This window comes from Ailuropoda melanoleuca, chromosome 7 (assembly GCF_002007445.2).
Source record: "Ailuropoda melanoleuca isolate Jingjing chromosome 7, ASM200744v2, whole genome shotgun sequence".
Classification (NCBI taxonomy): domain Eukaryota; kingdom Metazoa; phylum Chordata; class Mammalia; order Carnivora; family Ursidae; genus Ailuropoda; species Ailuropoda melanoleuca.
The window spans coordinates 61,387,548-61,414,512 of NC_048224.1; the positions used below are offsets into that span (position 1 = coordinate 61,387,548).

The following is a 26,965-nucleotide window of genomic DNA, read 5'->3' on the forward strand; positions in this document are numbered from 1 at the left end:
GGGGATGGAGAGGGAGGAAGCTGGCAATAGTCAAGGGGCGCAGGTTTGGTGGTCACAGGGAAGGAAGTTTATAGGAGGAATGGGGGAAATGGATTATTTTTTTAAAGGGGGCAAGTCTTGGGGCACCTAGCTAGCTCAGTTAGTGGAGCATGCAGCTCTTGATCTCAGAGTTGTAAGTTCAAGCCCCGTGTTGGGTGTAGAGATTAGTTAAAAGTAAAATATTTTTAAAAAATAAAAGATAAATTGGGGCGCCTGGGTGGCACAGCGGTTAAGCGTCTGCCTTCGGCTCAGGGCGTGATCCCGGCGTTGTGGGATCGAGCCCCACATCAGGCTCTTCCGCTATGAGCCTGCTTCTTCCTCTCCCACTCTCCCTGCTTGTGTTCCCTCTCTCGCTGGCTGTCTCTATCTCTGTCAAATAAATAAATAAAATCTAAAAAAATAAAAAAATAAAAAAAAATAAAAGATAAATAAAAGGGGGCAAGTCTTGGGATAGAACAAACACTTTTATATTTGGGGTCTTGATTTTTGGAAAAATAGAGGTCTGTTCCAAAAATGCTGCTCCCAAAGGTGTCCTAGCCTATGTTCCTTAATTGCAAAAGTGGCTTTTTTAAAGCTGCTGAGTCCTGAAGAAAGTCAACACAAAATCTCTCATTTAGATGTCACTTGAAATTTTTGTTTCTCCATTTGGATTCAGAAGCCTTTGTGAGAGTACAGTGCCCATCTTTCCCTTTGAGCAGTTCTTATTTGCCTGGTATTTCATGTTCTCTCTGAGCTTCAGTACAGAGAAGTAATCTACTTTTTTTTTTAATTGAAAAGGTGGAGGATATTCCTTCTCTTTCATTACTTTGGTGTTTACCATACCAAAATGTGTGTGTTTTAGTAATTAATAAAGATTTGGTGAAACAGTGGAATTCATCCATCCCTGGAAGAAAGTACTTTGAGTACTGCCTAGCACAACAGAAGGGCAATATATGTGTTTTTCACATTAAAGTTTTAGACAAATAAGTGAACAATAAAGTTCTAAATTGGATCTTCAGAGATATTTCAGTAGCAGTAAAATTTGGAACATTCTACCAGCAGAGTCATTTAGACAGCATTTCACATATAGAAATGGATAACAGATAATAAAATATTGTTGCCATGTAACGATAAATTATAAACACGTACTTACTTCCTTTCCCGACCCAGTACGAGTATTAAGTACTCCCACCCAGGAGAGACAGATGGCACGAGGCTCTTGGTCATCTGTGATGTAGCCCTCGGGAAGTGCATGGACTTGAACAGAAAAGACTTCTCCTTGTCGGAAGCACCCCCAGGTTATGACAGTGTCCATGGGGTGCAAGCAACAGCCACTGTCACCACAGACTTCGAGGTATTTATTTCAAGAAACGGGCAGAGAGACTCCTGTTTTTATTGAATATGCTTAAGTTTAAATAATTATTGTATATCTGTGACTCCCAGAATTCAGTATTTTCTAAATTAGCAAACCTGCAATTCTGCTTTTTTTGAGAACATTTGCCAATAAAGGTTCCCCCCCCATTCATTTCTGTTGGTTCTAGGATGATGAATTTGTTGTATATAAAACAAATCAGATTAAAATGAAATATATTATTAAATTTTGTATATCTGGAGATGAAATAAAGGACTTTCATCCTTGTAATACTACTGAATTAAAGGAATACAGACCTGAGTTTTCAAATTTTTCAAATATTGAAGGTAAGACAGTTTTCTCGAATGCTGTTTTATGTGATATTTATAGAACTCAAACATTTTATTTTTAGAGGAATTTCTGCTCATGTTCAGCAACCATATCTATGACTTCATATATAAATATTCTATTTCCTTTTCGATTTTGTAAAAATAAAAACCAGGATTCTTGAGAGAGGTTAAGTGATCTCAGAATCACATATTACTTCATTAACATGCCTAAGCTGAGCTCATGCACCTCTGGACAACCAATGCTAAAAACCACTGAGGCAATTTAAGATTTCGAAGCACAAAAAGTGTAATGGGGGTTGGTGAAGTGGACAGAAGACATAGCTTTAGAATCAGGAAGCTTGTGTTCGAGTATCAACGTGCCACTTACGAGGCTGTGCAATATTGAACAAGTTACATGAGCTTTTTGGGCCTCAGGTTGTGTTGCAAATGAGATCAATATCTGCATTAAGCGAAGGTACTCCCAAAACTGTAATATGCAGCTTATATAGTAGTAGTAGAATTACATGAAAGAATGATAGCTTCTCAGAAAATCGTAAGCCCAAATTATTATAAAATTTAATAATAACATTGTAAAAACACATTAACATTTTTAACTACGATTAGATTATTTTTTATCAGAAATGTATGACTTCACGTATAAGAAAATGACTCCTGTTTTTCCTCTGGGAGCATTAAATGAAATGTCTGCCAAGAGAGTGTGTATTTACATATCTAATTATGTGTGTATTTTTTTTGTACCACTTGGTATAGAAGGGGAACTTTTTTTCATATGCTGTATTAGAAGTTTCATATGCTGTATTAGAAGGGGATCCCTGGAGGAGGTTAAGATGGTGGAGGAATAGGGGACCCCTTTTTCAGCCGGTCCCCTGAGTCGAGCTGGATAGGTACCAGACCAGCAGGAACATCCACGGAATCAGCCTGAGACGCAGGAAGATACATCTGGATCTCTACAAATGAACATCTCCAGCGCTGAGTATCGAGGTACGAAGCAGGGAGCCGTGAAACCGAGCACAGATATCGGAAGCTAAACAGAAGGGGGAGGGAGCCGCCGTGTCAGGGCGCCGGGAAGCGGTAGCCGCCTACAAGGGGGAGCGGAACAGACCGCGGACCCGCACGCTTGAGACAGCAGACTGAGAACGGGAGCTCCGGGAGCGCAAGCGGGACGGCTGGCGGTTGGCGGGCCACCTGCACGGGGGAGCAGGCGGACTCGCGGACGGCACCCGCGAGACAACAGACTTAGAACGCGAGCTCCAGGAGCGCGCGCGCAGGGCGGCTGGCGGGCCACCTGCACCGGGGAGCGGGCGGACCGCGGACCCGCACTCTGGAAACGGCAGACTGAGTCCGTGAGCCGGGAGCGTGCACCACCAAGCATCTCACGGAGCTCCGGAGCTCCGGTGTGCTCACTGGATCGAGGCTGAGACCGGGAGCTCCGGGAGCGTCCGCGGGGCGGCTGGCGGCTGGAGGGCCACCTGCACGGGGGAGCAGGCGGACTCGCGGTCAGCACCCGTGAGACACCAGACTGAGACGGGGAGCTCCGGGAGCCCGCGCGGGGCGGCTGGCGGCGGGCGGGGTTGGAAACACAAAGGACAGAGACGTGCCGGCCCTGGAAGTGAGGGCTGGGACGCCGGGTGTGGGGCGCACAGCCCGGGATGCTGCAGGGTTGAGCAGCACCAACAGAAACAGAGTTAAAGTGGCCAGAACATCAGTGGAGAACGATCCGCGATCCCTCTGTTCTGAGACAGAGGCTGAATTTCAGCCGCTGCTGCTCTCTCAGAAGAGGCATAGCAAACCGCCAGGGAAAGCCGCCAGAGAACAAAAGCCCGGAAATACCGGCTCACAGGGTGCCCATCCCCATCCCCCCTCGCAAGGGACACAGAGACTCTACCCAAACAGGGTTTTCTGAGTACCGGCAGGCAGGCCCCTCCCCCAGAAGGCAGGCTGAAAAATCAAGAAGCCCACAACCCGGAGCGCCTGAGTGGCGCAGTCACCAAGCACCTGTCTTCGGATTAGGGTGTGATCACAACGCTCCGTAAGGAGTCCCTCATCGGGCTTCTCCACCGGGAACCTGCTTCTTCCTCTCCCACTCCTCTGCTTGGGTTCCCTTTCTTGCTGACTGTCTCTCTCTCTCTCAAATAAATAAATAAACTCTTTAAGGAAGAAGCCCACATCCCTAAGATCTCTATAAAACAAGGGCGCACGGCCTGGGTCCCAGTCAACACTTGGGCTCTGGACAACCCTGCAATCTCTCTTCATCAGAATGACGAGAAGGAGAAGTCCCCCCCAGCAAAGAAAAGATAATGAGTCTGTGGCCTCTGCCACAGAATTGGCCTCGGCCACAGAATTAATACATATGGATGTATCCCAATTATCAGAAATGGAATTCAGAGCAACAATGGTCAAGATGATGAGTAAACTTGAAAAAAGCATCAGAGAAAGCGTTGCTGAGAATATAGAATCCCTAAGGGCAGAAATGAGAGCGAATCTGACAGAAATTAAAAATTCTATGGGCCAAATACAGTCAAAACTAGAGGCTCTGACGGCCAGGGTCACCGAGGCAGAGGAACGCGTTAGCGAATTGGAGGATGGGTTAGTAGAAGAAAAAACGAAAATAGAAGCTGGTCTTAAAAAAATCCACGCCCACGAATGTAGATTACGGGAGATTACTGACTCTATGAAACGATCCAATGTCAGAATCATCGGCATCCCTGAAGGGGTGGAGAAAAACAGAGGTCTAGAAGAGATATTTGAACAAATTGTAGCTGAAAACTTCCCTAATCTAGCAAGGGAAACAAGCATTCGTGTCCAAGAGGCAGAGAGGACCCCATCCAAGCTCAACCAGGACAAACCTACGCCACGGCATGTCATAGTGCAATTCGCAAATATTAGATCCAAGGATACAGTATTGAAAGCGGCCAGGGCAAAGAAATTTCTCACGTACCAAGGCAAAGGTATCAGGATTACGTCAGACCTGTCTACAGAGACCTGGAATGAGAGAAAGGCTTGGGGGGGCATTTTTAAAGCTCTTTCAGAGAAAAACATGCAGCCAAGGATCCTTTATCCAGCAAAGCTGTCATTCAGAATTGATGGAGAAATAAAGACGTTCCAAAATCGCCAATCATTAACCAATTTCGTAACCACGAAACCAGCCCTACAGGAGATATTAAGGGGGGCTCTATAAAGGTAAAAAGGCCCCAAGAGTGATACAGAGCAGCAAGTCACAACCGATACAAAGACTTTAAAGAGAAATGGCATCATTAAAATCATATCTGTCAATAATCTCTATCAATCTAAATGGCTTAAACTCTCCCATAAAACGCCACAGGGTTGCAGATTGGATAAAAAGACATGACCCATCCATTTGCTGTCTACAAGAGACTCATTTTGAACCCAAAGATGCATTCAGACTTAGAGTAAGGGGATGGAGTACCATCTTCCACGCAAATGGACCTCAAAAGAAAGCTGGAGTAGCAATTCTCATATCAGATAGACTGGATTTTAAACTAGAGGCCATAGAGAGAGATACAGAAGGGCACTATATTATTCTTAAAGGAAGTATTCAACAAGTGGATATGACAATTATTAATATATATGCCCCCAACAGGGGAGCAGCAAGATACACAAGCCAACTCTTAACCAAAATAAAGAGACATATAGATAAGAACACAGTAATAGTAGGGGACCTCAACACCCCACTATCAGAAATAGACAGAACACCCTGGCAAAAACTAAGCAAAGAATCAAAGGCTTTGAATGCCATACTCGACGAGTTGGACCTCATAGATATATATAGAACACTACACCCCAGAACCAAAGAATACTCATTCTATTCAAATGCCCATGGAACATTCTCAAGAATAGATCATGCTCTGGGACACAAAACAGGTCTCAGCCAATACCAAAAGATTGAAATTATCCCCTGCATATTCTCAGACCACAACGCTCTGAAATTGGAACTCAACCACAAGGAAAAACCTGGAAGAAACTCAAACACTTGGAGGCTAAGAACCATCCTGCTCAAGAATGACTCGATAAACCAGGAAATCAAAAAACAAATTAAACAATTTATGGAGACCAACGAGAATGAATACACAACGGTCCAAAACCTATGGGATACTGCAAAGGCAGTCCTAAGGGGGAAATACATAGCCATCCAAGCCTCACTCAAAAGAATAGAAAAATCTAAAATGCAGTTTCTATATTCTCACCTCAAGAAACTGGAACAGCAACAGAGGGACAGGCCTAACCCACTGACAAGGAAGGAGTTGACCAAGATTAGAGCAGAAATCAATGAATTAGAGACCAGAACCACAGTAGAGCAGATCAACAGGACTAGAAGCTGGTTCTTTGAGAGAATCCATAAAATTGATAGACCACTGGCAAAACTTGTCCAAAAACAAAGAGAAAGGACTGAGATTATTAAAATTATGACTGAAAAGGGAGAGGTCACGACCAGCACCATTGAAATTGCAAGGATTATTAGAAACTTTTATCAACAGCTATATGCCAAAAAACTAAACAATCTGGAAGAGATGGAGGCCTTCCTGGAAACCTATAAACTACCAAGACTGAAACAGGAAGAAATAGATTTCTTAAATAGGCCAATTAACTATGAAGAAATTGAGTCAGTGATAAACAACCTTCCAAATAATAAAACTCCAGGCCCAGACGGTTTTCCTGGGGAATTCTACCAAACATTCAAAGAAGAAATAATACCTATTCTCCTAAAGCTATTTCAAAAAATAGAAACAGAAGGAAAGCTACCAAACTCATTCTATGAGGCTAATATTACCTTGATCCCCAAACCAGGCAAAGACCCCCTCAAAAAGGAGAATTACAGACCGATTTCTCTAATGAATATGGATGCCAAAATCCTCAACAAGATCCTTGCTAATAGAATCCAACAGTACATTAAAAGGATTATCCATCATGACCAAGTGGGATTCATACCTGGGATGCAAGCATGGTTCAACACTCGCAAATCAATCAATGTGATACATCATATCAACAAGAAAAGACTCAAGAACCATATGATCCTCTCAATTGATGCAGAAAAAGCATTTGACAAAATACAGCATCCTTTCCTGATTAAAACCCTTCAGAGTGTAGGAATAGAGGGTACATTTCTCAATCTCATAAAAGCCATCTATGAAAAGCCTACTGCAAGCATTATTCTCAATGGGGAAAAGCTGGAAGCCTTTCCCTTAAGATCAGGAACACGACAAGGATGCCCACTCTCGCCACTATTATTCAACATAGTACTAGAAGTCCTTGCAACAGCAATCAGAAGACAAAAAGGGATCAAAGGTATCCAAATCGGCAAAGAAGAAGTCAAACTGTCTCTCTTTGCAGATGACATGATACTCTATATGGAAAACCCAAAGGAATCCACTCCCAAACTATTAGAAGTTATAGAACAATTCAGTAAGGTGGCAGGATACAAAATCAATGCCCAGAAATCAGTTGCATTTCTATACACGAATAACGAGACTGAAGAAAGAGAAATTAGGGAATCCATCCCATTTACAATAACACCAAAAACCATGCGTTACCTTGGAATTAACTTAACCAGAGACGTAAAGGACCTATATGCTAGAAACTATAGATCACTTTTGAAAGATATTGAGGAAGACATAAAAAGATGGAAAAATATTCCATGCTCATGGATTGGAAGAATTAACATAGTTAAAATGTCCATACTACCCAGAGCAATCTACACTTTCAATGCTATCCCGATCAAAATACCGAGGACATTTTTCAAAGAACTGGAACAAATAGTCCTTAAATTTGTATGGAACCAGAAAAGGCCCCGAATCTCCAAGGAACTGTTGAAAAGGAAAAACAAAGCTGGGGGCATCACAATGCCGGATTTCGAGCTGTACTACAAAGCTGTGATCACAAAGACAGCATGGTACTGGCACAAAAACAGACACATCGACCAATGGAACAGAATAGAGAACCCAGAAATGGACCCTCGGCTCTTTGGGCAACTAATCTTTGATAAAGCAGGAAAAAACATCCGGTGGAAAAAAGACAGTCTCTTCAATAAATGGTGCTGGGAAAATTGGACAGCTACATGCAAAAGAATGAAACTTGACCACTCTCTCACACCATACACAAAAATAAACTCCAAATGGATGAAAGACCTCAATGTGAGACAGGAATCCATCAAAATTCTAGAGGAGAACATAGGCAACAACTTCTATGACATCGGCCAGAGCAACCTTTTTCACGACACATCTCCAAAGGCAAGAGAAATAAAAGATAAAATGAACTTATGGGACTTTATCAGGATAAAGAGCTTCTGCACAGCCAAGGAAACAGTCAAAAAAACTAAGAGACAGCCCACGGAATGGGAGAATATATTTGCAAAGGACACCACAGATAAAGGACTGGTATCCAAGATCTACAAAGAACTTCTCAAACTCAATACACGAGAAACAAATAAACAAATCATAAAATGGGCAGAAGATATGAACAGACACTTTTCCAATGAAGACATACAAATGGCTAACAGACACATGAAAAAATGTTCAAAATCATTAGCCATCAGGGAAATTCAAATCAAAACCACACTGAGATACCACCTTACGCCAGTTAGAATGGCAAAGATAGACAAGGCAAGAAACAACAATTGTTGGAGAGGATGTGGAGAAAGGGGATCCCTCCTACATTGTTGGTGGGAATGCAAGTTGGTACAGCCACTCTGGAAAACAGTGTGGAGGTCCCTTAAAAAGTTAAAAATTGAACTACCCTATGACCCAGCCATTGCACTACTGGGTGTTTACCCCAAAGATACAGACGTAGTAAAGAGAAGGGCCATATGCACCCCAATGTTCATAGCTGCATTGTCCACAATAGCCAAATCATGGAAGGAGCCGAGATGCCCTTCAACAGATGACTGGATTAAGAAGCTGTGGTCCATATATACAATGGAATATTACTCAGCTATCAGAAAGAACGAATTCTCAACATTTGCTGCAACATGGACGGCACTGGAGGAGATAATGCTAAGTGAAATAAGTCAAGCAGAGAAAGACAATTATCATATGATTTCTCTCATCTATGGAACATAAGAACTAGGATGATCGGTGGGGAAGAAAGGGATAAAGAAAAGGGGGGTAATCAGAAGGGGGAATGAAACATGAGAGACTATGGTCTATGAGAAACAAACTGAAGACTTCAGAGGGGAGGGGGTGGGGGATGAGATAGACTGGTGATGGGTAGTAAGGAGGGCACGTATTGCATGGTGCACTGGGTGTTACGCAACTAATGAAGCATCGAACTTTACATCGGAATCCGGGGATGTACTGTACGGTGATTAACATAATATAATAAAAAAAATCATTAAAAAAAAAGAAGTTTGATTTAGTGTTCCTTGGATTGAAAGTCTAAGGAATCTCATATTGGTGACATGCTTTTGTGGCACAATAAATAATAGTGACTGACCAATCAAAATTACAAGCCAAGGAATGGAGATATCTAGATTAATGCATAAACTACACTTATAAATTCTTAAAGACTTTTGTGTTCTTGTGTGTTTGCTTAAATGTATGTCTTTCAAGTAGTTGTGTGACTCTAAATTTTCAAGATGAGTCCTTAGAGTCTCTAGATTAAAAAGGCAGAGTGTCTATTATGAAGGCTGCCCCATTTTTCTCATGTGGGTCCACTTACTTTACAGCATTGGCTATTGAAAATCATAAAATGCTGCTTGTCCATTTTTCCTAAAATATAATGTAGGAAGGGAAGGGGAAGGAATAACAATTAAGATAACAAAAACAGACAGTGCAGGGATGGTTTTAAAAGCTAACATCATCATTTTTAATGTGTAGATTATCAGTTAGCAGACACCAAACCTTTCAGCAACATCAAGTCCGGCCTTCAGGATGTCTCTGGCAATTCAGTTCCTCTTGAGGATGTTCACATCAAGGGGAAAATAATAGACTTCGTAGCCCAGGTATGTTCTTTGTGGTTTTACAATAGTTTAAACAATAAATGACAATTTGATTATAGTTGCATGAATTAAACAAAGCATGCATTTCTAAAATTTGTTTATTCATTGAGCACCTACTACATACCAGGGACTGTTCTAGGCTCTAGGCATACAGCGATGAACAAAAGAAAAACTGCCCTGTAGAGCATACATTTTACTGGTGGGCTAGGCAAAAAACATGATGAATAAATAAAATACATCATATGTTAGATGGTGATAGGTGCTAAAGGAGAATATCTAAGCAGGGAGTATAGGAGCTGAACAGGAGGGGAAGGGTTAGAACTTGTAAATAGGACAGCCAAAGAAGGCCTCACTGAGAAGGTGACATCTGAGTACAGACATGTAGGGAATAGAGGAGACTAAACCTTGTGGACATCTAGGGGTCGCTCATTCCAGGTGGCGAAAACAGCATGTGCAAAGCCCTGTGGTGCGAGCAAGCCTGACATGAGCTGGGATATCAAGAAGGCCACTGTGGCTACAGCAGGGTAGAAAGAGGAAGCATGGCAGGAGATTGGATCAAAGAGGTGGTGTGGGGGTCGGCTCACATTAGGACACAGGACATACTGTCCTTAATTCTGAGTGAAATGGAAGCCTTTAGATGTTTGGCAGAGAAGTGGTGTGGATCTCACCTGTTTTAACAGGATCACACTAACCGCCATGTCAAGAACAGTCTGAAGAGGATCAGTTAGGGGACATCTCAGGTCAAGTTGTCTGGAAAACAGACTCTAGGTGGAAATTCATTTTCAGGAAACTTGTTGGGAAGTACTGTCAGGAACAATACCTGTAAGAGAGCAAGGGAGTCAGGACCTGGCAAAAGGAGACATTGAACCATGACACATCTAACATATGATGCATATGAGTCCTGAGATGATCTCAGAAGGAGCTCTGAAGCTGAGATGGCCCTTCAGAGATGTTCAGAATTGAGGCCAGGGCACCAAGCTTTGTGGTTGCAGAGGGACCAGTCACTGGATATGGCTGCCTAAGGGAAGGGGTCATAACCTTGGAGGTGGTCCATCTTTTGCTAAGGACAGCCTGGGGAAGGACTCTGTAGATGACACTCTCAGCAGCCTTGGTCCTGAAAAGGATATCTGGGAGCATGTTATAGCACCAAATATAGGTGACTGTTGAAGTAATTCAGTCAAGGATAATGGTGACTTGGACCAAAATGTTAGCAGTGGGGGTGGTAAGAAATGATTGGGTCTGGCAAAGGATTGAAGATAGAGCCAGTAAGATTTGCTGATGGATGTGGAACATGAGAGAAAGTCAGGAGTCAAGGATGATACTAAGGCTTTTGGCCTGAGCAACTAGAAGGATCAATCACATTTGCACATCCTGAAATTGGGAAGTGGTAAGAAGGGTAGTTTGGGGAAGAGTATCAGGAAGTCATCTTTGGTCATATCACATGAGATGCTAATGTCCAGATGCAAAAGCCAACTGGGCAGTTAGGCATTTGAGTCTAGAGTCCAGGGTAGAGTTAACTTCTGGTGGGAGTCATAAATGGGGTTGTTGCCAGCACTTAGATACTATTTAAAGTTGTGTGACCAGATTAGATCACCAAGGGAATCTTGCAGAGAGAGAAGACAAGGCCAACATGTAGTGGTCCCGTAGAGGAGGCTGGGTCAGCGAAGGAGACAGAGGGGGAACGGCCAGTGAGACACACAGGGGAAGCCAGGGTCTCTGGAAAGAATAACTGTGTTGAAGGCTGCTGGTGGATCAAGTAGAATAAGGTGTGACACCTGATGATTGGATTTAGCAATGGGGAGATCACTGGTGACCTTGACAGTTGTCTCTTTGATGGAGTAGTGGGGGTAAAAGTTTAATTGGAGTGAGTTCAAGAGAAAATGGGAGGAAAGAAGAGAGAAAATGAGACAGTAGCTGAAGAGAAGTGGGATCAGATTGTTTCCTTTTTTCTTTTATTTTTTTTTAATTTTATTTATTTATTTGACAGAGATAGACACATCCAGCGAGAGAGGGAACACAAGCAGGGGGAGCGGGAGAGGAAGAAGCAGGCTCATAGTGGAGGAGCCTGGTGTGGGGCTCTATCCCAGAAGGCCGGGATCACGCCCTGAGCCGAAGGCAGACACTTAACCGCTGTGCCACCCAGATGCCCCTCTTTTTTCTTTTAAGACGAAAGAAACCATAGCATGTGTGTGAGCCAGCGCAAGAGAGAAAGCCTGATGATCCAGTAGAGGGAGCATGAGATGTGTATGTGTTCACACCAGGAAGCGGTAACTAATTCTGACACTGCTCACCTGGAGACAGTGTCCGATCCCACAGGTCACGGGCTTCGGCCCCAGGACTGCTCTCCTTCCCTGCTACCATTTCAGAGGCCAGTCACAGGGGCTTCTGGCCGATCAGCTGTAGATCAGAGGTTCCAAAGACCCCTTCCTTGCATTAGACTACTTTGCTAGAGCGGCTCACAGAACTCAGGGAAACATTTTACTTATGACATTAATAGATATTACAGAAGAATATAACCAAGGAACAGCCAGCTGGAAGAAACGTGTAAGGCAATGTGTGTGGGAAGGGGCACAGAGCTTCCGTGCCCTCTCCAGGCACGCCACTCTCCCTGAATCTCCATGTGTTCACCAGCCTGGAAGCTCTCTGAAGCCTGTCTTTTGGGTTAACACAGGCATGATTGATTATTAAATCATTGGCCATCGGTGATTGAACTGAATCTCCAGCCTCTCTCTCCTCCCCTGAGGTCCGAGGGTAGGGCTGACAATTCCAACCTTTTAATCCCCATGGCAACCTGTCCCTCTCCTTAGGTACTTTTCAAAAGTCACCTCTTTGACATAAACTCAGATGTGGTTGAAAGGGGTCTGTTATGAACACCAAGGCACCTACATTATTCTTATCACTTAGGAAATTTTGAGGGCTTGGGGAGCTCTGTGACAGAAACAGTGCAAAGACCAAAATATGTATTTCTTGTTATAAATCACAGGATCACAGGGGAGAATTTCTGGAGATGCACTGTTCTTTAGCGGGGAAAGGATGACAGCTAATGCTCAAGGGCAATTCGTGGCTTCAGCCAGAAGCATGCAGCTAGAACTCTACAAAAAGTTCATGAGCACACATGCAGGCAAGCTGCCAGTGTACTGGGAAGGCTTTCTCTTTTCTAAGATTTGACCTCATCATTGGTTCCTAAACACTGAAGACTGCACTGACCAAATAAAGACCTCTTAGAAAAATAAGAACATCTGAGTCCAGTATTGTGATATTCTGCTCTCTTCAGAGGGAAATCAAATTAACTGTAGTGGTCACCTTAAACTGGGGAAATGGGGTATGGGGGGTGGGGCAGGGCATGCTACTCATGATATCTGTACCAGTTTGCATATGTCTGATTGCTGCCTTCTGGACCCACTCTGATCCATACCCACATCCCTGAATAGCTCAGGGAGACATCATAGACTTTGGGGAGAGCCTGATGTGGACTCTTGGTAAATGTTAGACCTATACTAATCTCTTTGGAGCCGCTTAGAAGCTGTGACCCAGTGGTTACCACTTCCTATGAATCAGGCCCTGGATTGAGTTTTTCACATGCTATATTTAATTCTCCCCAAAATTCTATGAGGTGAATGCTGTGATTATGCCCATTGTTTAGATGAGGAAGCTGATGTGCAGACACATGAACAACATGATAAAGCACAGATTTGAACCTAGATCATTTCAGAATGATCACCAAGTCCAGCCTGTTTAACCACTATGCAGTAGTGTAACCTGGGATGGATTTTATAAAGCAGAGAATTTGGAGTTTGGAGGCTTAGCTTTGAATCCTTGCTCATTCTTTTCTAGCTCTTCAACCTTGCAGAAATTATTTAACTTCTTTGTCCCTCAGTTTCCTCAAATGTAAAATGGAAATAATAATGTCTGCCAGTCAGCAAGTGGCTATTAAATATAATGAATATAAAGGACGTAGGGCATTTTTTCACATGCAGTAGATAAAAAACTAATGAGTGTGTTACAAGGAGAGGCATACATCCTCTTTACATTACTTTGGATTAGACAATTTGCACCATTTGATATTTTAAACCTGATGAAGCTTTTTCCATGGGTAACTTGGCCCAAAAAATAACTCATGCTTTAGCAGTGAATTTTTCATTAATTTGTGATTAGACAGCTGGCTTGTAGATTGTCATTGAGAATCCAAGCAGAGGCCCAGCAGCAGGGACTTGTATGTTCGTGGCTCACATATTGGACTTTTCCTGGAATGAGTTTAGTGTTTTTAGTTTAATAACTAAACTAAAATAGTGATTTCATCTGAAGGTGGAAAATTAAGACATTAAAAATTAGTACAGTGTATTAGTTTCTCTTCTAAGTCCTAGTAAAAATACTTCTATCATCATTACTGAAAATTTCTTGCTTTCTGAGTGCCCAGTCATACCATGTGATATGCAGAGAGAGAGAAGCTGACGTAGACCTGACCCCTGGGAACTCCCATGCAAAGACAGACCGGGTAACTAGATGCAGGCTGGACATCCACAGAACAGGATGAAAACATGAACCCAAACCATAGGACAATTAGACAAGGATCCTGTCCAGCACTTACAGGTCAAGCATATGTACTCTTGAGGGGTTTGGTAAAATTGTATATCCAAGAGAGAAATGAAGGGAGTTCTATGCACGGGGAACGTGTGTGATGTCCTCCTGGTCAGCAGTCTTCATGGCTTCTCTGTCGGGTGCTCTCTGACCTTCTCTGATGGCTCAGAGTCACCCAGACACCCAAGAAACTCTAGGATCCTAAAGGATCATTTCAGGCCATGGCCTGTCTCCAGTTCCAGGGTGAGCCTGGTGAGCAGGTGGCTGTCACCAGCCAGCGAGGCCTTTGTTTGCAGAACCCTGAGAGATTCAATCTCCTGGAGGGTGCTGCCTGCTAATTTGAGGACAAATTGTTTAAATATATGCCACTTAAAATTTTTTTCTCTGATGCAGCCCATATACTAGGGTTAACCTAGCTTACCATAATTCTAGTTGTGGACAGCATTATGGAATAAGTTTGTTTCCTTTACTCTTTTATTTTTCATTTCAGTCTCTTCCCAGAGATTATTGATGACAAATAGCTAAATATTTTTTCCTTATTGTCACATGTTTAAAATGTTACTGTTTATTGTATGTCTAGGGTTTTGTTGTTGTTGTTGTTGTTTTTTAATTTTCAATTGCTTAAAGACTGGCCTTTTCTTAAGCAAGGGAGTGATGTGATAAACACAGTCCATTTAGTAAAATTAATCTGGTAAGAATGGAGACAGCAGGTGGGAGTGGAAGAGAGTTGATTCAGGAGTTGGCTAGATAGGAAGAGATGAGGATATATGTCAAAAGCTGTGGAGGGCTATGTACAGAGAGTAAAGGAGGGAAATGCCAAGACGTGAAAACAGACCAGATATAAGAACTATTCTGGAATTCCGGGCCCACGTGACACCAAGGAGGGATCAAGACCCACACAAAAAGAGGCTGTCTTGTTGTCCTCTTAACAAAAGCTGCAGTGCTTCTGTAAAGCCAGTGTTAGTAATATTGTAATACTTGGGACTTTTATTCCAGCCAAGGGCATATGAGTTAGCTAAAGTTGCAGCTGGTACTGCAACTTTATAATGTGACTGCAATTGTAGAATGCTCTAACTCCTGAAGCCCGGGCTGGGAATTTGAGAGACATGATAAAAATTCAAGGAATTTAAAGAAAATATACATAATAGTTTTCATTAATAGTTGTTCCTGCAACTATTGTTCCATACGGTTTCATCAAGTATATGGATTTTCTTTTCTTCTTGAGGTCATTGTTTTTCAGACATATGCCAATCGAAGTTCTGTGCCAATTGAGGCAAGATATATTTTTCCTTTGGATGATAAGGCAGCTGTGTGTGGTTTTGAAGCATTCATCAATGGAAAGCACATAGTAGGAGAGGTAAGGGGAGAAAATGCACTGTGACCGCTCTTTGGATTCAAGGTCAGTTTCACATTTATCCAAATCTTCCTCACCTGAGTCCCTATAGCTATAAGGTTGAATAGCAGCCTTATCATGAAACAGAAATATTCTGTGAAGAACCAAGCATTTATACAGTTGGCTTCCATTTAAACATCCCTCCCTGATTAACTGGTTTCTGTCCCTACCTGTCCAGTGTTCATCAGTCAGTGCCTTGTAAATTCTTTGCCTAGCACTTCAAAACAGAGCAATTTCAATATCAAAAGTTTAAGAGAGGCACAATGGAAAATTGGTGGAGCCTTTATATAGTTTTGCAAAAAACTGATCCTCTGCTTCCTGCTGTAACAGTCAAATTGATTGATGTGACAGCTACCGTTGTTAACTTTTTAAGAAAATTTGTACCAAAAGAAATAACAATTGATACATTCTTTGTTTATTCAAAGGATTAGCCCACAGTTGCAATAATAACGCATATTTTGTTAAATGTAAGATAAACTTATTATTTTTGTTCAACATAAAGTCCTAATCAAAATTTTTTTTTCACTATTGACTCTGAAATATTTTGGTCCCAACTAATTTAAAGAGATTTCTCTTTAGTTGGCCTTTTCTGATTTAAATTCTTACTAAATATGTACATTTTAATGATCACTTTATTTAAGTTTCCATTCACCTTAGGCTTTTAGTTGGTTTTGCCTAGGTTTTAATGAACATTGATGAAGTTTTTCTTGTTTAAGTCTGAAATCATTATTCATATTATGACTGGTATAAAAATAATCTTTTCTAGGTTAAAGAGAAGGAAGCAGCCCACCGTGAATACCGAGAAGCCATCAGTCAAGGCCATGGCGCATACTTGATGGACCAGGATGCACCCGTATGGCTTAAGTTACCCATGAGTCTAGCGTACTTACCAGAAGGGAGAAAGAGTTGGAATATGACTTGAAACATGAAGTCCATAATAGAAACTAAGATAATTTTGCTATTTTAGGCCTAGATTTTAATTTGCTGTTAGCAAGGGGAGGTCCAACTGGTCAGAACCGTTTGACTTACTTAAAGGTAAGAAGAAACAGTGTTGGTATTGCCAAACAAGTAAGAAGACCTATATCTGTCCTTGGGAACTAAGTTTCCCAGAAGTGACAACAAAAAGAAAACATTTGGGGGTATATAATCTTCATCTTCTGATAACAGAGTATAATGTACAGTTGACCCTTGAGCAACACGGTTTTGAACTGCATAGACCCACTTGTAGGAGGATTTTTTTGTTAAATACAGTACAGCACTATAAATGTATTTTGTCTTCCTTATGATTTTCTTTTCTCCCATTTACTTCATTGTAAGATTTTAGTATACAACATACAAAATATGTGGTAATTGACTCTTTATGTTATCAGTAAGGCTTCTGGTCAATAGTAGGCTATTAGTAGTTAAATTTTTAGGGAGTCAAAAGTTGTGAGTGGATTTTTGGCTGCACAGGGGTCAGCACCCTCATTCAAGGGTTTACTGTATATACATGTTTCCTAGGACTAAACTTATCTAGCAATTTATCCAATTTTCACCAAGTCATATCCCAGGAAGACGTTTCTACAGGGTCCTGAGATAGGTCCAGATTGTTTTCTTTCATTGCTTTCATAGGGATAAAATATGGAGAATCTGAAAGAAGGAATAGCTATCATGTCCACCATATTTCTTTTCTTAAATATAAGATGCTTTAAATATGCCTTTGGCAGATACTAGATTTTGTGCAGTCAGTTTGTAATCATTATCTCCAGTGTAGGTATTTAGTTTTTGAGGACAGGGCCCCATGCTTCAGATATTCCCTCTGAGGATGACACATTGCCATAGCATTGTGAAAATTTAATTTGGGGGGGGCGAGTTACTAAAGATTAATATACAGTTAAAGGATAAATGATTGCTTCTGACGTCTAAGATAACCATTTGCAGAATGGATATGAGCAAGGAAGAAATCATCGTTAAACAGTTAATAATGCTGCCCCTGGCCAAAGTGTATATATAAAAGCCTGGGGTTCATTTGATAGGCTGACACTTAACAGTGTGGGATTATTGTCATAAATGAATTGGTCAGCATATTTCCTCCTTGATGCTAATTTATTTCCCTCAGAAAATGATCCACAGGAAAACAGTCTTCACAAAGGATATCACCTATGGATAAAGTCTGGTCAGAACCATTGCTAACCAGGCCTTTCGGTCTCCCAGAATGTATTTTGCCATCCAGCGACTGTGATGTCCTCACTCTAAAATATATTATATTAATAATATAATTATATAATGTATTATATACATATCATATGAACTATCAGAAGACTAACAAAGTGGCTTTAGACATCCAAGAGACAGAGGTGAAAATTATTTGTGATTAAAATTATGTAGGGATATCTAAGATTTCAAACCTCATCATATCAGAGAGGAGGACAAAGTTGGAAGAAGTGTGTCTTGCACTGAAAGGTGCTCACCTACTTGAGTCACCCCATATGCACCAAGATGCTAGCCCACTGGGAGCCCGTAGCGGATCCCCACAGCTCCCATACCTCATCTGTCCTCAGAGGGGCTTGTCATTCTGGAATTGAATTCACTTGGTTGCCTTGCAACTCTGCTTTCTGGCAGGTCAAGACAAATTACAGTTTTGTAAATTATCTGGCTTGTAACAGAAGTGACACAGAAACAGAACTGCAACCCCACACTATTATGTGGCGGTCTCTCAAATGAGAACCAGGCTTTTATGCACTTCTTTTAAGGACAAGCCCTATGAACTGTTCAATAATCATCTCTTCATTGTTTATCCCTTCACTGGAATCCATTTCTTTACTCTTGCAAGTGGATATCCTTGATGTCAAAAGTAATCATTTACCCCTGAAATCTATATTAATCATTAGTATTGTATGCTCCTAAACATACTAAGTTTCATGGCAGTGCAGCCAAGTGGACTGGAAGATATGCTTGGGGTGTTAAGTGTTTCTCTGTGTAGGTATCAGAAAAAAATAGATCTAGCCTCTCTTTTTTTGCCCCAGCCAGTCATGAGCTTATGTCCATATGCAGTGATTATAATACCCCTTTAAAAGAAAGTGAAGTACTTTTTCTAAAAAATAAAGTGATGAATAAACTACAAGGTAAAGGAATAAAGTGAGGACCAAGTTAGTGAAAACTTCTCTAGCTCTACGGCTGCTGAGAGAATTGCTGCTAGATGCTGTGGAGGTCAGAGAGCCTACAGGTTCTTCAAGAAGGGGCTATTTGGGGGCTGCCTGTACAGCAGAGCCCTATATGTGGGGCCTCTGGTATGGAAGACAGAGGTGACACTCCCCAGTCGGGGCAAGGTCCTGCTCCCAAAGGGTCTCCTCTCCTTCTGCCCCCTATAGACGTTATGCCATCCCCACCCCGAGGACTGGCTCCAAGATTCTCCTTTAGCACTGCCGATGCCCATTTGTCTGGTAGAGTCTATGCTTATTTTCTGAGGAAGAGTCTGGCAGATTATAATTTAAGAGGCTCATGTAATAGGAGGGATTAACTAGCGTAGAATGGATGCACTTTTGAGTAGAAAGCTGAGTAATGTGTTTCTATTTCAGGATGTTTTTACTATTAGTGTTGGAAATCTACCCCCTAAGGCTAAGGTTCTTATCAAAATCACCTACATCACAGAACTCAGCATCCAAGGTAGCAGGGCTGTCTTCTTCATGCCTGCCACCGTGGCACCCTGGCAACAGGACAAAGTTTTGAATGAAAACATTCAGGTTTGTATGCTTAGAAAGATTTAAAGAAGGTGGTTTTTTTGGTGACTTATAAAAATATCTAAAATAATCTAATCTAATCTAATCTTTTCTAATCTTTTCAGGGGCAGCTGGGTGGCTCGGTTGGTTAAGCATCTGACTCTTGATTTTGGTCCAGGTCCATGATCTCAGGGTTGTGAGATTAAGCCCTGAGTTGGGCTCCATGCTGGGGGTGGAGCCTGCTTAAGAGTCTCTCTTTCCCTCTTCCCCTCGTCCCCTGCTTCTCTCTCTCTCTCCCTCCCTAAAAAAAACAATAATAATAATACATGAAAAAAATCTGATCTTTCCAGCATAAAGTCGATTTTACTAACATTTCTGCATTTAGATACATGTAATGTTTGTAAAATGAAAAGAATAAAGACACAGTTATGCTTAATAGGTATAATATTTTAATTCTGTTCAGTCACTTAAAAAAATTTTTTTTAAAGATTTTATTTATTTATTCGACAGAGATAGAGACAGCCAGTGAGAGAGAACACAAGCAGGGGGAGTGGGAGAGGAAGAAGCAGGCTCCCAGCGGAGGAGCCTGATGTGGGTCTCGATCCCATAACGCCGGGATCACACCCTGAGCTGAAGGCAGACGCTTAACCACTGTGCCACCCAGGTGCCCCCACTTAAAAAATTTTTGTGTCTGTACTGCATGTTCATTATGAAGAATTTATATAAACATAAAGAATGCAAATAAACCAAAGAGGAAAATTTAAACAATCCTAAATTCCATTGCCAGAGATAGTAGCCCAAAGCTACTGGTTAACGCTTTGTTTCTACTTTGTACATATTTATATTTATATAAATGTGTGTGTGTGTGTGTACACATATAGAGGTATGTGTGTGTGTGTATACATGTAGACATATGTATAGTTGAAAATCTCAGTTAAATTGGTCATAAATTATCCCTGATATCAGTTACATTTTAGCAGCTACTGTCATTTCATGAGCAAATGTTCTGTGTCTCACTACTCCGAGGTGAGACCAGCTAGCTGTCTCATTGCTGCTGTAGATTGTGGTCTTGGTAACATTACATTCAGTTTAGAGTTCTCATCGTGAAACTTAGTAGATACTTAGTTATACATATATATTTTTCTTTTAACAGGATACAGTAGAGAAGATTTATATAGAGAAAATAGGAATAAAACAAAGGTTAGTACCAAAAATATAAAACCACTTCAGACGTTCAATGGACGTGAGTTTTATGGTTTCAAATTTTACTTAAAACTATACAAAATGACAACAAATGTTTGTTTTATATTTAAGATCATAGACAACTTTTTCTTCTTTTTCGGTAGCTTCTCTTTGAGTATGTCCATTGAGATGCCATACGTGATTGAATCCATTTCTAGTGATACACATGAACTGAGACAAAAGGTTAGTAAATCTTTGTTTTATTTTTTAGGAGCTTTTATTTTAGCATTAGTTTTATTTTATCAAGGCAATACATGCAGGTGGTTTAAAAAGAAAAAAAATAATGCTAACAACAGGGGTGCTGGCTGGTTTAGTCAGTGGAGCATGCAACTCCTGACCTCAGGGTTGTAAGTTCGAGCCCCACAATGGGTATAGAGGTTACTTGAAGAATAAAATCTTAAAAAAGAAGAAGAAAATAATGTTAACAACAGCTTCTCACAAGAAGCAGCAGCCTGATTCTGCCCTGCCTCTTCCAGACCAAACTCCAGAAACAGTGAACCACTTGAAATACTTTATCTCCTTTCTGATGGCCTTCGAAGTTGTAAATGCTTTTTTTTTTTTTTTTTTTTTTTTTTTACTGCTTGGTTCTTGATTCATCTGATTGATTTCCTGTTGTGGTAGATGAAAATTTAATTCTCTTCTCTCTCCATTAACCTCAGTCACACATAGATTAAAACTTTAAAGAATACTACTGGTCACTGCTGAATTCCCCCAATAATTCAGATAATGTTTTTCCCCTGAGACCTTCCCCCTTTCTGTCTCTCCACTCCAATGCAGCTCGGTTACCACAGGACAGCTGTTGTCCCAGGCCCTTTCTTTATGATTCTCCTTTGTAGGGCTTTTCCTCTGTATCCTCTTTCTTTTTTTTTCCCCCCTCCATTTGGCAGAGCACAACTTCCATTAATTTCCTGAGTGTGTGGGCAGCAATGTCTGGAGCTATCCTAATTCCATCTGTGAATGCTGATCATTTGCTGAGGTGTTTAATCCTGGGTTGAAAATCATCTTCCTCAGAATATTGAAAACATTATCTTCTAGCTTCCAGTGTTACTTTTGAGAAGTTAAATGCTATTCTTATCCCCCATTCTTTGTATGTAGTCTGTGTTGTTTTGTTTTGTTTTAAATTCTACAAGAATTTCAGATCTTCTCTTTATCCCTGGTATTCTGAAATTTCATAAGAATGTGATATTCATTCATTGTATGTAACATGTAGCCTTTACTTCTGGGAAATTTTGCTATATTTTTAAAAAATAAATTGTTCCTCTTTCCTTCACTTTTTGCGTTGCCTTTCAATCAGGTGTCCCCTGGACCAAGCCTCTTGTTTTCTTTCTTTTTCTCTCCTGTTGACCATTGTATTGTTAACCTTGTTCTACTTTCTGGGTGATATTCTCAATTTTAAATTCCATTCTACTGAAATTTGTGTTTTATTTCTCATTTTTAATTTGTAAGAACTCTTTTCTGTTCTATAAGTATTCCTTTTTTATAGAATCTTAGTGTGTTTCATGGGTGCATTATCTTCTCTTTCTTGTCTCTGAAAACATATGTTTTTTCTTCTCTTCCCTGTATTATGTCTTTTTTCTTTGAGTTCCTTTTTTTCTTCTTCTGGCCTTTTATTTTTTTGGTCTCTATACTTTGTGTTAGAGGCTTTTCCTGAAATGCCTGGGTGACCTCTCTGTCTTCATCTCTAACTGAGACACGAGAAAGCTAGTTAGATGCTCTGAGGTGGGTGGAGTGAGTGGACCAAAGACCCTGCACTAGAGGCCTAGCAGTTTGGCTGGCTGTTTGGTGGTGAGTCTCGTGGTGGTGGTTTAGCCCTTCTGTGGTTATTCAGAACACCTCTAGGTTATTCATAAATTATGACTGGGGAGAGTGACTGAGGGGCCCACACGTTAGGATGCCAATTTTTACTTCATTCCCTGGTTTGCAGCCCTATATTCCTAGGTCGTTATGCCTAGGATTCCCCACTGTGGATGCTATTGCTTAAATTTCTCTAAGAAATGAATCTTCAGTTTCCTTTAATGAGAGAACAGGGTGCTAGCTATTGGTGCTAGCTGCTTGGCTACTTCGGGCAGGGAGGGGGCCTGCACAAAGGCAACTTAGTGCAATAGTCTACTTGCTAGTTACTGCTGTTTCTGCAGTACCACCAGGATATGAGCCTTACCAGGTTGCTATAGTCCTCCACCAGACCCAGATAGTAGCTTCCTCCACTCTGGCTGAGTTACTTACCATGTCTTTATCAACTTTCCATCTTTTTAAAAATTTCTTGACATCTCTCAACTGCTATTGTCTTTGTTCCTATTCTCAATGTCTTTATGGGTTTTATATCCTTTAATTGGTTCCTTTTTATGGTAGAGAATTTTAGGATTTTGCTAGGAATGGAGGTAAACACATACATTTAGTCCATCCTGAACAAGAAACCCTCTGTATCAGATAGCTTCTGCTGTGTAACAAACAATCTCAAAACCTTCTGGTTTAAAGCAATAACATTTAGTCGTTTCTCACAGTTTTATGAATTGGCTGAGCAGTTCTAATGGGCTTCACTGGCTTGGCTGGGACAGGATGGTCCAGAATGAGCTAATTCTAATACCTGGCAGTTGGCCTGGTATCATTTGGGGCGATGACCACGTCTCTCTTCATCCAGAAGTTTGGCTCAGGTTCATTCATATAGTTAGTGGAAGAGTTCTCAGTAGCAACAGAGGAAGGCAAGTCCCATTGCACCAACATTTTCCAAGCCTCTTGCATCACATCTACCAATATCCCATTGACCAAAACAAGTCACATTGGTCAACTTTGGATTCAAAGGTAGATAAATAGGTGCTACCTTCTGACAGGAAGAGATGCAAAGTCGCATTGCAAAGGGGCAAGCACACACAAATGGAAAGACTTTATAGCCATTTTACAATCTATCACATTGCCTTTATTATTTTAAAGCTTATCATCCACATTTTCAGAAGTTATTTTATATTTATGAAAATGTAATTTATTAATTTTTTTAAAGATTTTATGTATTCATTTGACAGAGAGAGAGACAGCCAGTGAGAGAGGGAACACAAGCAGGGGAAGTGGGAGAGGAAGAAGCAGGCTCCCAGCGGAGGAGCCTGATGTGGGGCTCGATCCCAGGACTCTGGGATCACGCCCTGAGCTGAAGGCAGATGCTTAACGACTGAGCCACCCAGGTGCCCCTATGAAAATGTAATTTAAAAATAAGGCATAATTATAAGATTTTTATTGAATTTTCTATTTTTACTCTTCTAAGTTCTAGCGTACTTACTGCTATATCCAGATAGTTCTACCTGAATACATAGATCTATAATCTTTGGAACCAGGATTTGAGACTGTCTCAGACTTCTCAATTTGACTGTGTACATCAACCTTAGAATTTCAAGAAGGTAACTGATATGATAACGGTCATGACTTCTAAAAATTTCATTTTTTTGGAATTTATTACTACCTTGTTGATTCTTGATGGAGTTAGATAAATTATGCAAGGGCTTGCCACTTGACAGGTAACTGCAAATTGATCATATGGTATTATTCCATTATTTACTTTGTTGTCATTGTTGTTTGTTTTGTAGCGCACAGACTGCAAAGCTGTAATTAGCACCATGGAAGGTAGCTCCTTAGACAGTGATGGATTCTCTCTTCATGTTGGTTTGTCTGATGCATATCTCCCAAGAATGTGGGTTGAAAAACATCCAGAAAAAGAAAGCGAGGTATAGTCTTTCTTACTTAAAAATGGGAGACAATATTGAAAAAATATTTCAGAATAAATTATTTAAATTTGGAAATTACTGATAGTCCAGAAAAACTAGCATTACAAAATGAGCTCTCACCACCCCAAGACTTTATAACTAAAAATACTTATGAAATCAGGCATGACAAACTTCTGAAGTTTCAACCAAGTCCCTCATGTGGCATGTTTCTCTATACTGTAGTTTTTACCTTAATCCCCAGACATTAATGCCTTCAGACATTACATTGGTTAGTCTGTATATTTTTAGAGTTTTAAAATATTAATACTGTAAAAGCAGATACAAAATTATTTATGGTCAAAAGACAACTTGTGGTCTATGATGAGGAAATCTCTTCTTAATAGAATAAAAATTGAGAGTGACATCAGCAATGGCCAAACAAGATGTCCTTCACACATATCCCCCCCCTCCCCATAACAATTATTTGACGTCTATCCACAGACAAAGTGCCATGTGTAAGTTTTGAGGTCCAGTTAGGAGATTTTGAAGCCCCAATGCATCCCAAGACCAAAGAGAACCATTTTGAGAAGGCAGGTTTATCCCCAGGCAGCTGACTTGCTGACCATGGTCCTGGCTGCAGGCACTCTGTGCCCCCAGATATCCTGAAAGCACCCTCTACTTGGCTCCAGCCTTCTAACAGTCACAGTCTGCAAGCAGACCCATGATTCCAGGGGCCAAACAGGAGACACTTTGATCTACAGCCCTGAAGATTCTGAAAGGGCCCTATTCTCAGCTCTAGCTCCCTCCTAGCTGCAGTCCATGAGCAGTCCCATTGGCATAGGACCTGTTGGATACTCATGTCTGCACCTCAGGAGATCCCAAAAGGGCCCTGTATTCTGCTTCAGCCCCTCCAGCCATGATCAGGGACCAGTCAACCTCCCCAGAGACCTCATGGGAGATATCCATCTGCACCTTCAGAACCAGGTCTGCAGATCTCAGTTGTGATGTGAAACCTGAAACAGTTCTGGGGCTTGGTTCCAGCTCCTCTCAACTGTAGTCCATTGTCAATCTTGCCCTCCCAGGGACTCATCCAGCAATGAGGCAGGAGCCTATCCAGGGACCTAGTGGAAGCTGCACCCATACACACACCTGGTAATCAGTCTGTGACTGAGGAACTGTGGACTGTGAAGTGACCTCATGTCCCAGGCTACCCTACTGAACAAGATACTGAGGCAATCCCTGCCACCCAGCGACCAGACATGATCCACACCTGTCTGACCCCCTGGTAACAAGAATTTCAACTACAGACCACACCATAGGCCTAGCAACAGCCTTGAAATTGACTCCAGTCCTGCATAACTGTAATACAGGAAGTAATCCCATCAGCCAGGGAGGCTGCCAAACTAGTCTATAAAAACAAAGAGGTGTTTGCTCCTTCAGATTCACAGAAACCAATGCAAGGTTTATGTGGATCATGAAGAATTAGGCAAACATGACACCACCAAAGGACACTAATAAAGCTCCTGTAACTGACTCCAACGAATGGAGATCTATGATTTGCCTGACAACAAATTTAAAATAATCATCTTAAGGAAACTCAAATATAATACAAGAAAACAAGGAAAAACAACTAAATGAAATCAGGAGAACAACACATGAACAAAACAGGAAGTTTGATAAAGATACAAACCATAAAACAGAACCAAACAGAAAGTCTGGAGCTGAAGAATACAATGACAGACTGAAAAATTCAAGACAGAGCTTCAGTAACTGACTTGATCATGCAGAAGAAAGAATCAATGAACTTGAAGACAGATCATTTGAAATTAGACAGAGGAACAAAAAGAAAAGAATGAAAAGGAGTGAAGAAAGCCTACATGAATTATGGAGCACCATCAAGCAAATGAACATTTGTATCACAGGCATCCCAAGAAAGAAGAGAAAAGGGCAGAAAGATTACTTAAAGAAATAATAGCTAAAATCTTCCCAAATCTTGAGAAAGAGATTGACATCCAGGTGCAGGTAGTTCAAAGGACCCCAAGCAAGATCAACTGAGAGATTACTCCAAAACACATTATAATCAAAACATTAAAAATCGAGAACAAGGAGAGAATTTTGAAAGCAGCAAGAAAAGAGTGGCTCATCACATATAAGGGAACCCCCCACCATAGGGCTATCAGCAGATTTTCCTGCAGAAATCATGAGATCAGGAGGGAGTGGGATGATGTATTCAAAGTGCTGAAAGGAAAAACTGCCAACCAAGAATACTACTCTTTTGGGTTCCTGGACCCAATTCCAAGGGAAGGTGGGGTGTTTTCCCACATACCACCATGTAAGTCCAGGATGTTACCTTACTTCTGACCAACTAGCTACAGATCAGAGATTCCCACAAGCCTTTCTTTAGTTTTGGTTAACTTGCTAGAGCAGCTCACAGAACTGAGAGAAACATTTTACTTACTAGATAACCAATTTATTACAAAAGCATGTAACTCAGGCATAGCCAGATGGAAGAGATGCATAGGGCAAAGTCTGAGGAAAGGGTGCAGAGCTTCCATTCCTTCCTCAGGCATATCACTCTTCCACATCTCCATGTGTTCACCAGTGTGGAAGCTCTCCAAAGTCCGTGCTTTTGGGTTTTTATGGTGACTTCATTACACTGGCATGATTGATTAAAATCATTGGCCATTGGCAATTG

General features: G+C 41.2%; 1 protein-coding gene across 6 annotated transcripts in view; it reads left to right on the forward strand.

Moving 5' to 3' along the window:
• PARP4 (poly(ADP-ribose) polymerase family member 4) overlaps positions 1–26,965 on the forward strand; it is a 134,599-nt gene that overhangs the window by 47,775 nt on the left and 59,859 nt on the right. For 4 of the 6 annotated variants that reach the window (XM_034664935.1, XM_034664938.1, XM_034664936.1 and 1 more), the window contains exons 13-21: positions 1,189–1,372; positions 1,560–1,716; positions 9,549–9,673; positions 15,474–15,605; positions 16,408–16,494; positions 19,199–19,363; positions 20,493–20,539; positions 20,686–20,764; positions 24,154–24,291. In XM_034664935.1, coding sequence (XP_034520826.1) covers positions 1,189–1,372; positions 1,560–1,716; positions 9,549–9,673; positions 15,474–15,605; positions 16,408–16,494; positions 19,199–19,363; positions 20,493–20,539; positions 20,686–20,764; positions 24,154–24,291 — 1,114 coding nt within the window. The remainder of the gene's footprint in view (positions 1–1,188; positions 1,373–1,559; positions 1,717–9,548; positions 9,674–15,473; positions 15,606–16,407; positions 16,495–19,198; positions 19,364–20,492; positions 20,540–20,685; positions 20,765–24,153; positions 24,292–26,965) is intronic. The other 2 variants (XM_034664937.1, XM_034664939.1) reach the window with 2 other exon arrangements.